Raw genomic sequence first — 17,112 nt, 5'->3', positions numbered from 1 at the left:
GTCATGTTAGTGTGGAGCCCAAACTGTTCGGAAGCAACAGAAACAACTCGGCAGATGGGCTGAACTGACTTGAGATGTGTCCCAAGACGCTTGTGGGAGTCGTCGAGCAAACCGTTCGGACACTACAGATGATTTTGTGAGAACACCTATTTTCAGATGTCTCAGGGTTTGACAAACACCGCTCTAACTCTCAATATTCACCGCAGATGCGGAAGTACGACATAGATGCAGTTGAAGTCGGAAGTTTACATAAACTTAGGTTGGAGTCATTACAACTTGTTTTTCAACCACTGCACAAATTTCTTGTTAACAAATTATAGTTTTGGCAAGTCAGTTAGGACATCCACTTTGTGCATGACACAAGTAATTTTTCCAACAATTGTTTACACACAGATTATTTAACTTATGATTCACTGTATCACAATTCCAGTGGGCCAGGAGTATATATACACTAAGTTGACTGTGCCTTTAAACAGCTTGGAAAATTGATTTGAGTCAATTGGAGGTGTACCTGTGGATGTATTTCAAGGCCTACCTTCAAACTCAGTGAAATCAAAAGAAATCAGCCAAGACCTCAGAAAAAAATGGTAGACCTCCACAAGTCTGGTTCATCATTGGGAGCAATTTCCAAATGCCTGAAGGTACCACGTTCATCTGCACAAACAATAGTACGCAAGTATAAACACAATGGGACCACGCAGCCATCCTACCGCTGAGGACGGAGACGCGTTCTGTCTCCTAGAGATGAACGTACTTTGGTAAGAAAAGTGCATATCAATCCCAGAACAGCAGCAAAGGCCCTTGTTAAGATGCTGGAAGAAACCGGTAGAAAAGTCTCTATATCCGCTATGCAGTCTGGTTTCAGAGCTGATCATGGGTGCACCTCAGCCACGCTCAAGGTCCTAAACGATATCATAACCGCCATCGATAAGAGACATTACTGTGCAGCCGAATTCATCGACCTGGCCAAGGTTTTCGACTCTGTCAATCACCATATTCTTATTGGCAGACTCAAAAGCCTTGGTTTCTCAAATGATTGCCTCGTCTGGTTCACCAACTACTTCTCTGATAGAGTTCAGTGTGTCAAATCGGAGGGCCTGTTGTTCGGACCTCTGGCAGTCTAGTCTCTATGGGGGTGCCACAGGGTTCAATTCTCGGTCCGACTCTCTTCTCTGTATACATCAATGTCGTCGCTCTTGCTGCTGGTGATTCTCTGATCCACCTCTACGCAGACGACATCATCCTGTATACCTCTGGCCCTTCTTTGGACACTTAACTAACCTCCAGACGAGCTTCAATGCCATACAACTCTCCTTCCGTGGATTCCAACTGCCCTTAAATGCTAGTAAAACTAAATGCATGCTCTTCAACTGATCACTGCCCGCACGTCCATCTCTACTCTGGACGGTTCTGACTTAGAATATGTGGACAACTACAAATACCTTGGTGTCTGGTTAGACTGTAAACTCTCCTTCCAGACTCACATTAAGCATCTCCAATCCAGAATGAAATCTAGAATCGGCTTCCTATTTCACAACAAAGCATCCTTCACTAATGCTGCCAAACATACCCTCGTAAAACTGACCATCCTACCGATCCTAGACTTCAGTGATAACATTTACAAAATAGCCTCCAACACTCTACTCAACAAATTGGATGCAGTCTATCACATTGCCATCCGTTTTGTCACCAAAGCCCCACATACTACCCACCACTAAGACCTGTATGCTGTCGTTGGCTGGCCCTCGCTTCATATTCGTCACCAAACCCACTGGCTCCAGGTCATCTACAAGTCTCTGCTAGGTAAAGCCCCACCTCATGTCAGCTCACTGGTCACCATAGCAGCACCCACCCGTAGCACGCGCTCCAGCAGGTATATCTCACTGGTCACCCCCAAAGCCAATTCTTCCTTTGGCCGCCTTTCCTTCCAGTTCTCTGCTGCTAATGACTGGAACGAACAGCAAAGATCACTGAAGATGGAGACTCATATCTTCCTCACTAGCTTTAAGCACCAGCTGTCAGAGCAGCTCAAATATCACTGCTCCTTTACATAGCACATCTGTAAATAGCCCATCCAACTACCTCATCCCCATACTGTACTTATTTATCGTGCTCCTTTGCACCCCAATATCTCTACTTGCACATTCATATATACATATTCTGCACATCTACCATTCCTATGTTTAATTGCTATATTACTTCGCAACCATGGCATATTTATTGCCTTACCTCCCTCATTTGCACATACTGTATATAGACTTTTTCTACTGTATGTTTGTTTATTCCATGTGTAACTTTGTCGTCGTATGTGTCAAACTGCTTTGCTTCATCTTGGCCAAGTCCCAGTTGCAAATGAGAACTTGTTCTCAACTAGCCTGCCTGGTTAAATAAAGGTGAAAACAAATCCACAGTAAAACGAGTCCTATATCGACATAACCTGAAAGGCCGCTCAGCAAGGAAGAAGCCACTGCTCCAAAACCGCCATAAAATAAGCCAGACTATGGTTTGCAAATGCACGTGGGAACAAAGATTGTACTTTTTGGAGAAATATCCTCTGGTCTGATGAAACAAAAATAGAACTGTTTGGCCATAATGACCATCATTATGTTTGGAGGAAAAAGGGGGAGGCTTGCAAGCCGAAGAACACCACCCCAACCTTGAAGCACGGGGGTGGCAACATCATGTTGTGGGGGTGCTTTGCTGCAGGAAGGCCTGGTGAACTTCACAAAATAGATGGCATCATGTGGCAGGAAAATGATGTGGATATATTGAAGCAACATCTCAAGACATTAGTCAGGAAGTTAATGCTTGGTTGCACATGGATCTTCCAAATGGACAATGACCCCAAGCATACTTCCACAGTTCTGGAAAAATGGCTTAAGGACAACAAAGTCAAGGTATTGGCGTGGCCATCACAAAGCACTGACCTCAATCCCATAGAAAATTTGTGTTCAGAACTGAAAAAGTGTGTGTGAGCAAGGAGGCCTACAAACCTGACTCAGTTACACCAGCTCTGTCAGGAATGGCCAAAATTCACCCAACTTTTTGTGGGAAGCTTGTGGAATGCTACCTGAAACGTTTGACCCAAGTTAAACAATTTAAAGGCAATGCTACTAAATACTAATTAAGTGTATGTAAACTTCTGACCCACTGGGAATGTGATGAAAGAAATAAAAGCTGAAATAAATCACTCTCTCTACTATTATTCTGACATTTCACATTCTTAAAATAAAGTGCTGATCCTAACTGACCTAAGACAGGAAATTTTTTACTAGGATTAAATGTCAGGAATTGTGAAAAACTGAGTTTAAATGTATTAGGTGTATTAGGTGTATGTAAACTTACGACTTCAACTGTAGATGCAGTGGATTGAGTCGCATCCAATGCATACAACTCTAGATTAAATTGACAGATTTTTTAAAATGGGGATGCTTTTATTATGCTAATTCCATTTTCCTCAGGGGAGTCAGACATTGACTTTAGGGGGTTAATATAGAACAGCTTTGGATTTCACCTGTCTCAAAAGCTAATGGTTCTGACCGTTTGGAACTTTAAGGAGAACTGCTCTTTCTCCAGCTACGCCCATAGGCTTACAGTGCAGCTTGCAAAAATGATTTGCGGTCCTTTTTTATAAAGTTACAAGTTTTATAACATCACCGTGTTCATGTAAGCATCCAATTCAGACATGCAGGTGTGAGTGAGAGATGTGATTGTGAGGTGTGTATATAATGTGTGTGGACCAGATCACTGGAAATAGACTGTTCATACACTGCATATCTGTGACGGAAAACTGCAGCCTCTATGCTCCCCGAGTGTGGATGGCTGGATGGATGAGTGAGTCAACGAATGCAGGGCTCTAGTGCGACCATGTTACTCACATACGCGGGGGGAAAGTATTTTGCTGTGCGACTTGGAATTTTTAATTTAGGAGTACCAGTGCGCCTACAAAAATGAAAGATTCAAATATGTTTCATTATGCTCCTAAATTTCTTTGTGTGCGCCTACATTTTTCAACTTAGGCGCTCATGTGCTCTTTGTAAAAAAATATTTAAAAAAGGTCACCGTAGAGCCTTGGAATGAACAGACAGTATAGTACCTGCAGAGGTTCTCCTGGGAGATGGTAGAAGGAGGGGGGTAGACGCTGTCCGTGCCCTTGGGGGAGTAACTCTTGGTGATCCACGTCACCTTCAGCTCCGCCACCTGGACCTATGGGGGGGGGGGGGTCACATGACACAGAGAACCATTTAGAGCAGTGACATCACACGTACTGAAGTAGCTAAGCCTATTATTAGGTGGTAAGGTTATCTGGTCAGTAAAAAACAGGAAAAATAATAATAATGCACTATAAAATACGTAAATTGCCATCATCATACCTCTTCGACCACCACCCTGAACTTGCTCTTCTTACGGAGTACGGGCTTGACCCCGGAGAGCCACTGGACATTGGAGAAGACTTTGGCTGGCCCGATCAGCACCTGGCCTGGGTAGAAACCGTAGGCCTCTTCGAAGAACAGACCCTACCAACCAGGGGGGAGACGCATATTACTAACAAACAGAGGCAATTTCCCTAACCCAGTCCATGGAGAATCTAAAAAGATCTGGAAGATATCCTGCTGCTCATTGGTTATGTCAACAAATGACAGGAGAACATAGCTAGTACTTAACAACCTTCAGTGTATTTTTCTTTTTTTTTCTTTCAATAGTTGACTACATATACACGGTTGTATTGTTTCTGAAATAATAGCCGAAGTGAACATGAGTAACACCTAGGCACTCGCAGTCAAAGCACAACAGTTTCCGATTAATATTGGATGCACGCAACCTGCTACCTTAAACAAGATTAGGGTCGATACCATTTAAACTCAATTATCTAAAATCGGTTTCCTAAATTGACCCAGCTCAAATGGAATTGACCGCCAGCTCTGTTACAAAGTATCACACATCTATCTCTGGTCAATAAGGAGGAGTTGGAAGCTCAAGGCTGTGAGGAGTAAGTTCATTTCATATTGCTTCCACCTAGCCAGCCTTATCCGGTCAGTGAAGTGCAGTGGACGAGGGCAGACGGCTATGTTTTCACACAAAAACTCATGGCATTTCACCTACCGAGTCACTGACGTGAGGACAGACGTCGTACAGCTTGGCGCCGTCCTCCACATTCATGGAACACCTGCAGTAGTAGAGGGAGGAGTTGAGCTAAGCATGAAGCAGACATGGATGTAAATTAAACAGTTCTGAAATGACACTCATACTGGGACAGATTCTGTACCTGGCTCCATTGGACAGCTTGAGGATGATGTGGTTGGTCAGGTCATACACCTTCCCCAGCCAGAAGTCGTAGGCTATGTAGTCCCCATACATGAAAGACTAGCAGGAAACACGCAAGAAACAAATTATTGTAACAGAGACATCGACGTGGTACATATACAGTACCAGTCAAAATATATTTTCTATTTGACAGCTTTGCACACTCTTGGTATTCTCTCAACCAGCTTCATGAGGTAGTCACCTGGAATGCATTTCAATTAACAGGTGTGCCTTGTTAAAAGTACATTTGTGGAATTTCTCTCCTTCTTAAAGCATTTGAGCCAATCAGTTGTGTTGTGACAAGGTAGGGGTGGTATACAGAAGATAACCCTATTTGGTAAAATACCAAGTACATATTGCCCAGTTAAATAAAGATTAAACAAAAAATAAAGAAATATTAAGGCAAGAACAGCTCAAATAAGCAAAGGGAAACGACAGCCTATCATTACTTAAAGACATGAAGGCCAGTCAATATGGAATTTTTTTCTGAAAGTTTCTTCAAGTGCAGTCACAAAAACCATCAAGCGCTATGATGGAACTGGCTCTCATGAGGACCGCCACAGGAAAGGAAGACCCAGAGTTAAGTTCATTAGAGTTACCAGCCCCCCCCTCAAAATTGTAGCACAAATAAATGCTTCAGAGTTCAAGTGACAGACACATCCCAACATCTGTTCAGTGGAGACTGTGTGAATTAGGCCTTCATGGTTGAATTTCTGCAAAGAAACCACTACTAAAGGACACCAATAAGAAGAGACTTGCTTGAGTGAAGGAAAAGCAGCCAACAACTGCTCAGCATATGTGGGAACTCCTTAAAGACTGTTGGAAAAGCATTCCAGGTGAAGCTGGTTGAGAGAGTGCCAAGAGTGTGCAAAGCTGTCATCAAGGCAAAGGGTGGCTATTTGAAGAATCTTAAATATATTTTGATTTGTTTAACACTTTTTTGGTTACTACATGATTCCATATGAGTTATTTCATAGTTTTGATTCCTTCACTATTATTCTACAATACAGAAAATAGTAAAGGTGTTCTAAAACTTTTGACCGGTAGTGTATATAGAATAAAGAAGTAAATTATGGACGACCTTCAAGGCATAGGCTACTACGGGAGATACTCGAGAAGGACAAAAATAATACATTTATTTGATAAATCACATGTGGAAATGTTTCCATCTTGCAACTCCTCTGTGGACAGTGTGGTCAAGTGAATACTGTGTCCATCTGTTTTTTCTTACCCAGATGTGATGTAGGTCTTTACTGTTGACGGGGTACAGGACACAGTTGGTCCCCACTAGTTTTACAGCACACTCTATGTCGATGTCGGTCACGATGCCACACTGGTTGTCCTGGAAACCACAAACAAGACAAGGTTTACCATATCACCATCACCCTGACACTCTAGCCAAAAACAACGCTCCAATGTGTGTCAGAAAACAAAAATTAAAACGCACTATCACTAGTCAACTTAACTCAATAAATACCACCTGGGGACAGGTGTTGAATATTAGAATAAGCTACACATACGTTAAAACGTTTACTCAACACATTAGTGTGCTTGCATCAATCCCCATCTTAACAAAGAGGGCATGCATGTAAGCCCTTTCTGATAAAGGCATGTTAGCACATTCTACATAAAAACACTGCATCCTGCACAGTCATCATGTGTTGGTACGCCGGTCATGTAGGGTGTCATCAGCTAACACAGTGTCGTGATACGACAGGAGAGGGAGCTCCGCTTACGTTAGAATTCATCCGCCGCACAATGTCTCGGATAACGATGGATCGATCTACAAGTTTCAGCTGCAACAGAGGGTGGAGAAAAGAGAGAGGGTGAGATGAGATCATCATAGAATACATAGAATACATAGACAAGACCGACAAGTGAACTGGTCTAATTTGAACTGTCATTTTAGCATCTTGGCAACTGGAATGCCATTCGGTCGCGGTTACCGACCCAATCATCTCATCTGACCCAAGTCTTATGACTGCTATCTGATACCAGTAGTGATAACGCAGCAGTGAGGTAGGCTGTGCTAAATACAAGTCAGCCTCTTCCAAATCACAATAAGCAGTAGTACCTGTAGGGTGCTGCACATAATCCCACCTATACCAAAAAATGATGTACATACAACACCTTTGATGAGAGTGCCTTCGGAAAGTATTCAGTCGTCTTGACTTTTTCCACATTTTGTTACGTTACAGCCTTATTCTAAAATTGATCAATGTATTTTTTCCCCCTCATCAATCTACACATAATACCCCATAATGACAATGCAAAAATAGATTACATTTTTTTTTATAAAGAAAATTGAAAAAAATGAAAAAATAAAATTATCACATTAACATAAGTATAGAGACCCTTTACTCAGTACTTTGTGAAAGCCCCTCTGGCAGGGATTACAGCTTTTGGTCTTCTTGGGTATGACCCTACAAACTTGACACACCTGTATTTTGGGAGATTATCCCATTCTTCTCTGCATATCCTCTCAAGCTCCGTCAGGTTCGATGTGGAGCATTGCTGCACAGCTATTTTAAGGTCTCTCCAGAGACGTTTGATCAGGTTCAAGTCCAGGCTCTGGCTGGGCCACTCTAGGACATTCAGAGACTTGTCCCGAAGCCACTCCTGTGTTGTCTTGGCTGTGTGCTTAGGGTTGTTTTCCTGTTGGAAGTTGAACCTTCACCCCAGTCTGAGGTCCTGAGTGCTCTGAAGCAGGTTTTCATCAAGGAACACTGTACTTTGCTCCGTTCATTTTTCCCTTGATCCTGACTAGTCTCACAGTCCCTGCCATTGAAAAACATCCCCATAGTTAAATAAAGGTTAAATAAAAAAATAAAATGCTGCCACCACCATGCTTCACTGTAGGGATGGTGCCAGGTTTCTTGATACTTGGCATTCAGGCCAAAAGGTTCAACCTTGGTTTCATCAGACCAGAGAATCTTGTTTCTTACAGTCAGTCTCTTTTTGCCTGTTGCAAACTCCAAGTGGGCCATCGTGTGCCTTTTACTGAGTAGTGGCTTCTGTCTGGCCACTTCACCAGAAAGGCCTGATTTGTGGAGTGCTGCAGAGATGGTTGTCCTTCTGGAAGGTTCTCCCAAATCCACAGAGGAACTCTAGAGCTCTGTCAGAGTAACCATAGGGCTCTTGGTCACATTAGACAGTCGATTGCCTTTCCAAATCAAGTTGTAGGAACATCAAGGATGATCAATGGAAACAGGATACACCTGAGCTCAGTTGAGTCTCATCGCAAAGAGTCTGAATACTTATGTAAATAAGGTATCTGTTTTTTATTTTTAATAACATTGACTAAAATTTCTAAAACCTGTTTTTACATTGTCATTATGAGTTATTGTGTGTAGATTGTTGAGGATTTGTTTTTAATTAATCCATTTTAGAATAAGGCTGTAACGTAACAAAACGGTGAAAAAGTCCAGGAGTTTGAATACTTTCCAAAGGCACTGTATATAGTATAAGGTATGAAAGTCTCGACTTTAACCGCAACTTCCCCCTGCCTGTCTCTCTCATCCGAAAGACAAGGTCGTACAGCAATGATGCGGTCTATAGACGATGCACTGAGTTTATTCAGGGATCTCTGGGGAAGCGCGAATAAGAGCATTCGAGTAGAAGATCAACATTTGGATGTTAGAGGGTACAGTTCAGTCTCACTCTTGCCACACAGAACTGGGAAAATACTGTTGGAATGATGCCCTTGTTAGTCTACAAAATATCACAGTGAATAAAATATCAAAATACCACCAATGCAGCAGATAAGTGGCAGTTTAAGAGAGGCACTACTAATTACAAATGATCTATATACCCTGGCAGCCCCATGTACAGCAATAGCCTAATAGGTTGGTGGGTGGATAGACAGATTAATGAAGGAATTGGCATACAGGGAAATTACTAAGTGAAAGCAGAATTTACTTGGTGGAAGTAAATCAATGAGTGAATGTAGGAAGGTTGATACATAGGGTTGGGACTGACTGGGTAAAGGTGTGATTGGGTCATGTCTAGATGATACATCTTGTCAAATTTAACATCAAAAGTTGCTTTAAAAAAAAAAAAAGCCTTTCCCTAACCTTATTCTCCTAAGCTGCTGCGCAAGTTATCCTAAGCATGCTACGAAAAGTCAAATCGACAAAAGCTGTATACCTTCTAGACAAAACCCAATAACTGAGGGAGGGGAACAGATGCCTTATCAGGGGATGACTGGGAAACCCTGTGCCTCCAAGCACCATTCTCCTGTTAACACACTTGGTGAGGTGAAATGTTTAGAATGTTGCAGGGAGAAATGCAATGAAGAACGAACATACTCCTTGAAAGACCATCATATCTGTTCTACTCCATACATTTCTATCCGAAACAGATGATACCTTTGAAAACAGAATCCCAATAAGATACAGTAACTCAAACTAGCCTTTCCAGTCTGTATTTCTCAGTCTTAGCTCTAATTTAGTCGTATCTTTAATCATCCACCATGTTGATGCAGTAGACGAACATGACTGGGGAATGGGAATTACACACAGACCTCTCAACACCGGACTCCCTCGGGAGTCAAATCAGCTCATTGCTGTCTATTCCATTTTCCAAGTGATGACATGTACTGTTCTCAAAATGTGGGGAGACAGACAGATCTCTTCAAAGACAAGAGTTATTCAGTAAGCCAGGGATAGGCTAGTGGTGGGGCGCCAACATGCTCCATAATACTAATCAGTGTAATGTGGCTAGCGCTAGTAGTGGCAAGCTGCTCCTCTGGCTGGAGTTTGAATGGGTGGCAGCTGCCAGCCGGATGCCATCACCTACAATAGAATCATGGAGGGAGGGAGGCAGGATGAGAGATGATTAGGAGGAAGAAAAGAGGAGTGAAAACTAGGAGGGAGGAAGTGTGGTTATGAAGTGGAAGGGAAGGGTGTGTGTGTGCGTGTGCGTGTGAGAGAGAGCCAAAATTGGACATTACGGAGATATAAAAGCTATTACTCTAGTAATCCTGTATCTCGTGTACACACACCACAATCTGATTGGACTAGGCCAGCTGCAGCTATCCCCACATGTTTTCAGGTCTAGACTAACCTTACTCCTGTAAATTGTGGGGTGAGGAGGAGGTGGACAAAATGGGATCGATGCTCCATTTACACATAACGCTGTCTTAACCGTCACACCACTTCCAGTGTAGAGGCTGGACACACTCATGCATGCTCACTTACACAAACACAGATAGGCCTACACTGAAGCATGCGCACACAGTCCCTTGTGTGTGTTCAGTGATTCTAATTCAGCCTGCGGATGAACCAACTGTCTCACTGCATAGGAACCATGAGGCTAAAATCAATACATACTCAACCAAATATGATGGAAGCAACCATGTGAAGTACTAAGATATGACATTACAATAGAATACAGTAGGGCAGGCCACACCTTCCAGAACGCTATAAAATAGTCATGGTCCAATATGCTATCAAAACAATCCAATTTGGCTTTCATTATTCATGGTATGTTTGTAACGCAGTCCCGGTTCCACTCCCAGAAATAGTCAGAGGGAGAGGAAAACAGGATGAGGGAGAGAGCAGAGGAAGGGTATACGGTCACTGATCTCATCTAGAAGTGCTGGTGATAGAGAACCTCAGAGAAAGAAAAGCATGAATATCCTCTCTCCCTTTTCTAGTCTTTTCTTTTTTCCCTCTCCCCCGGCCCACCAAAGGAAGCTATTTCCTAGAGATGTCAACACTGACTGTCTCATCTGTTGCCTCCCTGTTCACTGCTCAATGAGCTGATCTGTGCCTCGCTGCATCCTGCACAAATCACCGCTCCTCCCGTGGGAGTGGAACACACACACACTCACACAGTATGTAATCTGATTATGCATACAAATGGTACACATCCCAGTTGCTCATGTGCATACATAAAACTCACATATTACGTAGCCTATTGCAACACATAGGCTATGTAAAACTACTAACACAAAGAGAACATACACAGGTCCCCCCCCCCCTTGTCTCAACAATGAGCCTAAAGCTAGAAATATCCAGAGGGAAAATGCTGAAAACATCCTTAGTCTGTGTGTGTCGTATGTTGGAGGATTGCCTGTCGACACAATATAGATGTTCAGGAATTCAGTGGAAACACCGGTCTGTATTGGAAAGAAACCCCGGTATTGGCGTCTTTTGTTCAGGCACCAGTAACCGTCTAATAACAATGGTTAGTCAGCATCACGGCGTCAAGCGGCAGCCTGGAAACCAGCAGGCTGTTCTGTAAAAGGTGCCGCTAAAGGGGGGGGGTCTTTCTCATACACACTATAGTGCCAACACACACACTAACAAAGCGGACATCTCTCTGAAAGGGCGAGCTAAGCTGTCAGGCTAAAGGCTAACAAAGCAGATCTGTTCCTTTGTCTTATCTCAAGGACGGAGAGTTTTTGTCTTGTGATAGATCAGCGTTTCCTAAACTAGGGGTTGAGACCATGGGGTGGCGTGAGAAAAATAACTATAATTCACCGCTTGGTTCATAGAACCGCGGTGACGCGAGTAACATCCAATATACACTAAATGTGGTTGTGAGTGTTTTTTAGGCTTTGTTAGTCGAGTGAAAACCAATGTAATTTGCTAGGTTATTGTTATCAAATGCTCTATTGGAAATTGTGTTTAACCAGAATAAAGTTGCCTAAGCAACCACCTGAGACACGACTCATCTGGCTACATAGCCTTCCTGCTGATTGGGGATTAGGTTTAAAAAATTAAAAATAAATTTAAAAAACTACCAAAATAGTCTAAACCAGTGGTTCCCAAACTTTTGTCTCATACCCCTTCAAACATTCAACCTCCAGCTGCATACCCCCTCTAGCACCAGGGTCAGCGCACACTCAAATGTTGTTTTCTGCCATCATTGTAAGCCTGCCACATACACACTACAATAAATGTATTAAACATAAGAATTAGTGTGTTTGTCACAACCCGGCTCGTGGGAAGTGACAAAGAGCTCTTATAGGACCAGGGCACAAATAATATAATCAATCATTTTGCTCTTTAACCATTACATATAAAACCTTATTTGTTCATCAACTCACCACAGGTTAATGAGAAGGGTGTGCTTGAAAGGATGTACACATAACTTTGCAATGTTGGGTTGTATTGGAGAGAGTCTGTCTTAAATAATTTTACACACAGTCTGTGCTTGTATTTAGCTTTCATGCCAGTGAGGGCCGAGAATCCACTCTCACATAGATACATGGTTGAAAAGAGCATCAGTGTCTTAACAGCGCAGCCCTATCCAGAAATCTGGCAGTGGCTTCTGATTAAATTTTCACAGAACCGCTTGTTGCAATTTCAATGAGGCTCCCTTGTTCAGATATCGGTAAGTGGACTGGAGGCAGGGCATGAAAGGGATAACGAATCCAGTCGTTTGTGTCATCCGTTTCGGGAAAGTACCTGCATAATTGCGCACCCAACTCACTCAGGTACTATATCAAATTTGACATTGTCCGTAAGCTTGAGTTCATTTGCACACAAAAAAAAAAATCATACAATGATGGAAAGACCTGTGTGAAGCTCCAAAGACCTGTGTGAAGCTCCAAAGACCTGTGTGAAGCTCCAAAGACCTGTGTGAAGCTCCAAAGACCTGTGTGAAGCTCCAAAGACCTGTGTGAAGCTCCAAAGACCTGTGTGAAGCTCCAAAGACCTGTGTGAAGCTCCAAAGACCTGTGTGAAGCTCCAAAGACCTGTGTGAAGCTCCAAAGACCTGTGTGAAGCTCCAAAGACCTGTGTGAAGCTCCAAAGACCTGTGTGAAGCTCCAAAGACCTGTGTGAAGCTCCAAAGACCTGTGTGAAGCTCCAAAGACCTGTGTGAAGCTCCAAAGACCTGTGTGAAGCTCCAAAGACCTGTGTGAAGCTCCAACACCTGTGTGAAGCTCCAACACCTGTGTGAAGCTCCAACTTCATAATCATAGCCTCAATTTTGTCTCGCACATTGAATATAGCTGGAGACTCCCTGTAAATCCTAGATTCAGATCATTCAGGCGAGAAAAAATGTCACCCAGATAGGCCAGTCACGTGAGATACTCATCATCATGCAAGCAGTCAGACAAGTGAAAATTATCATCAGTAAAGAAAACTTTAAGCTAATCTCTCAATTTTCAAAAAACGTGTCAATACTTTGCCCCTTGATAACCAGCTCACTTTGTATGTTGTCAAAGCGTTACATGGTCGCTGCCCATATCATTGCATAATGCTGAAAACACACGAGAGTTCAGGGGCCTTGCTTTAACAAAGTAAACCATTTTCACTGTGGTGTCCAAAACCTCTTTCAAGCTGTCAGGCAAGAGCCTCTCGGTGGATGCTGCAGTGTAACCAAATGGACTGTTTGAAAATGTGAAGGAAAAAAAAATAAAACATTTAAAAAATAAAATAAATAATAATAATAATGTGACTCGCATTTTTATTTGGCGTACCCCCAACGACATTGCACGTGTGTACCCCATTCTGGGAATACCTGCCCTAGATTATATGACTACTCACACCGATGGTCTTTTATGATGCTCAATGCAATGTGGCAAGATTTGCACATATCCCTCATATATTTCACTGTCTGAGAGGCAGGTGGTGAATGAAATATGCAGAGCATGTTTTTGACCGGCTTCGATAATGGGGTTCTGCGGAGTGATTGAAACAGAGCCACACCAGTGGAAGATCTGAGACCAATCATACGATACTCTCCAACCCCTCTTTTACGCTGCTGCTACTCTGTTTATCTTATATGCATAGTCACTAACTATACATTAGAGGTCGACCGATTATGACTTTTCAACGCCGATAACGATTATTGGATGACTAAAAAAGCAGATAACGATTCAAATAAAATAACACATTTTAAAAATGTATTTGTAATAATGACAATTACAACAATACTGAATGAACACTTATTTTAACTTAATATAATACATCAATAAAATCAATTTAGCCTCAAGTAGATGAAACATGTTCAATTTGGTTTAAATAATGCAAAAACAAAGTGTTGGAGAAGAAAGTAAAAGTGCAATATGTGCTATGTAAGAAAGCTAACGTTTCTGTTCCTTGCTCAGAACATGAGAACATATGAAAGCTGGTGGTTCCTTTTAACATGAGTCTTCAATATTCCCAGGTAAGAAGTTTTAGGTTGTAGTTATTATAGGACTATTTCCCTCTATACCATTTGTATTTCATTAACCTTTGACTATTGGATGTTCTTATAGTCACTTTAGTATTGCCAGTGTAACAGTATAGCTTCCGTCCCTCTCCTCGCTCCTCCCTGGGCTCGAACCAGCAACACAACGACAACAGCCACCACATCGAAGCAGCGTTACCCATGCAGAGCAAGGGAAACAACCACCCCAAGGCTCAGAGCGAATTAAGTTTGGCTAACTAGCCAGCCATTTCACTTCGGTCACACCAGCCTCATCTCAGGAGTTGATAGGTTTAAAGTCATAAACAGCGCAATGCTTGACGCACAACGAAGAGCTGCTGGCAAAAAGCACGAAAGTGCTGTTTGAATGATTGTTTACGCGCCTGCTTCTGCCTACCACCGCTCAGTCAGATACTTGTATGCTCAATCAGATTATATGCAACACTGGACACGCTAGATAATATCTAGTAATATCATCAACCATGTGTAGTTAACTAGTGATTATGATTGATTGTTTTTTATAAGATAAGTTTAGTGCTAGCTAGCAACTTACCTTGGTTTACTGCATTTGAGTAACAGGCAGTCTCCTTGTGGAGTGCAACGAGAGAGAGGCAGGTCGTTATTGCGTTGGACTAGTTAACTGTAAGGGTGCAAGATTGGATCCCCCGAGCTGACAAGGTGAAAATCTGTCTTTCTGCCCCTGATCGAGGCAGTTAACCCACCATTCCTAGGCCGTCATTGAAAATAAGAATGTGTTCTTAACTGACTTGCCTAGTTAAATAAAGATGAAATGAAGGTGAAAAAAAAAAAAAAACTTTTTTAAATTAAATGTGAATAAAAAATTTTAAAAATTGGCAAATCGGCGCAAGAAAATACCAATTTCCGATTATGAAAACTTGAAATCGGCCCTAATTTAAAAATCGGCCATTCTGATTAAAATCGGTCAACCTCGAACTATACATTCATGTACATACTACCTAAAATTGGCCCGACCAACCAGCGCTCCCGCACATTGGCTAACCGCATTGTGTCCCACCACCCGCCAAACCCTCTTTTTACACTTCTGCTACTCCCTGTTCATCATATATGCAGTCACTTTAAAAATACCTACATGTACATACTACCTCAATAAGGTGTCTGTATATAGCCTTGCTACTCTTTTTTCAAATGACTTTTTAGTGTTGTTTTATTTCTTTACTTACCTACACACGCGCCCGCCCCCCCCCGCACCATTGGTTAGAGCTTGTAAGTAATCATTTCACTAAGGTCTACACCTGTTGTATTTGGCGCACGTGACAAAAACACCTTTTGATTTGATTTTGGAGATGTAATTACGATTTCATAGGGAAAATGCGGAGTAGCTCATTACAGTGCAGATAAGTGTCAGTCTGCCGTTGTTGAGGCGACAGCGTGCGTCTAAATAAGTTTCCACGGGGAAACTTGACTAAGAGAAATATGATTCCATCTGACGCTTCAGACAGGAGGCTTATTTTTCTACTACGCCATCTCCGAGTACGTTTGTGAGGAACTGAATACGATAGGGAATTAGTTCAACTATCCTTTTTTTTTGGTGAATCACATTTTTATTTTGCGTACCCAAGTTTGGGAAAACCTGGTCTAAATCATTTGATTTTACATTTTTGTTTTATAAATAAATATTGATATAAAAATATTGAGTCTCTCGCAAGTCTCTCAAAGTTCTTGGTGGGTATTATTCTACTGAACTCAGCAAAAAAAGAAACGTCCATTTTTCATGACACTGTCTTTCAACGATAATTTGTGAAAATCCAAATAACTTCAGATCTTTATTGTAAAGGGTTTAATCACGGTTTCCCATGCTTGTTCATTGACCCATAAACAATTAAAGAACATGCACGTGTGGAACGGTTGTTAAGACACTAACAGCTTACAGACGGTAGGCAATTAAGGTCACAGTTCTGAAAACTTAGGACACTAAAGAGGCCTTTCTACTGACTCTGAAAAACACCAAAAGAAAGAAGCCCTGCTCATCTGCTTAAACATGCCTTAGGCATGCTGCAAGGAGGCATGAGGACTGCAGATGTGGCCAGGGCAATAAATTGCAATGTCCGTACTGTGAGACGACTAAGATAGCGGTACAGGGAGACAGGACGGACAGCTGATCGTCCTCGCAGTGGCAGACCATGTGTAACAACACCTGCACAGGATTGGTACATCCGAACATGATACCTGCGGGACAGGTACAGGATGCCAACAACAACTGCTTGAGTTACACAAGGAACACAATCCCTACATCAGTGCTCAGACTGTCCGCAATAGGCTGAGAGAGGCTGGACTGAGGGCGTGTAGGCCTGTTGTAAGGTAGGTCCTCACCAGACATCACCGGCAACAACGTCGCTTATGGGCACAAACCCACCGTCGCTGGACCAGACAAGACTGGCAAAAAGTGCTCTTCACTGACGAGTCGCGGTTTTGTCTCACCAGGGGTGAAGGTCAGATTTGAGTTTATCATCGAAGTAATGAGCATTACACTGAGGCCTGTACTCTGGAGCGGGATCGATTTGGAGGTGGAGGGTCCGTCATGGTCTGGGGCGGTGTGCCACAGCATCATCGGACTGAGCTTGTTGTCATTGCAGGCAATCTCAACACTGTGCGTTACAGGGAAGACATCCTTCTCTCTCACGT

General features: G+C 42.5%; 1 protein-coding gene across 2 annotated transcripts in view; it reads right to left on the bottom strand.

Moving 5' to 3' along the window:
- The window catches only part of LOC112245628 ((E3-independent) E2 ubiquitin-conjugating enzyme UBE2O-like), a 48,500-nt gene that overhangs the window by 14,590 nt on the left and 16,798 nt on the right, over nucleotides 1-17,112 (bottom strand). For both annotated transcript variants that reach the window (XM_024413756.2, XM_024413754.2), the window contains exons 2-7: nucleotides 7,041-7,100; nucleotides 6,536-6,646; nucleotides 5,267-5,364; nucleotides 5,104-5,167; nucleotides 4,374-4,517; nucleotides 4,097-4,206 (exon numbers count right to left, since the gene is read on the bottom strand). In XM_024413756.2, the coding sequence (XP_024269524.1) occupies nucleotides 4,097-4,206; nucleotides 4,374-4,517; nucleotides 5,104-5,167; nucleotides 5,267-5,364; nucleotides 6,536-6,646; nucleotides 7,041-7,100 (587 nt within the window). The remainder of the gene's footprint in view (nucleotides 1-4,096; nucleotides 4,207-4,373; nucleotides 4,518-5,103; nucleotides 5,168-5,266; nucleotides 5,365-6,535; nucleotides 6,647-7,040; nucleotides 7,101-17,112) is intronic.

The sequence above is a fragment of the Oncorhynchus tshawytscha genome, linkage group LG02 (genome assembly GCF_018296145.1).
Source record: "Oncorhynchus tshawytscha isolate Ot180627B linkage group LG02, Otsh_v2.0, whole genome shotgun sequence".
NCBI lineage: Eukaryota > Metazoa > Chordata > Actinopteri > Salmoniformes > Salmonidae > Oncorhynchus > Oncorhynchus tshawytscha.
This window is presented reverse-complemented; position numbering and strand designations above follow the sequence as displayed.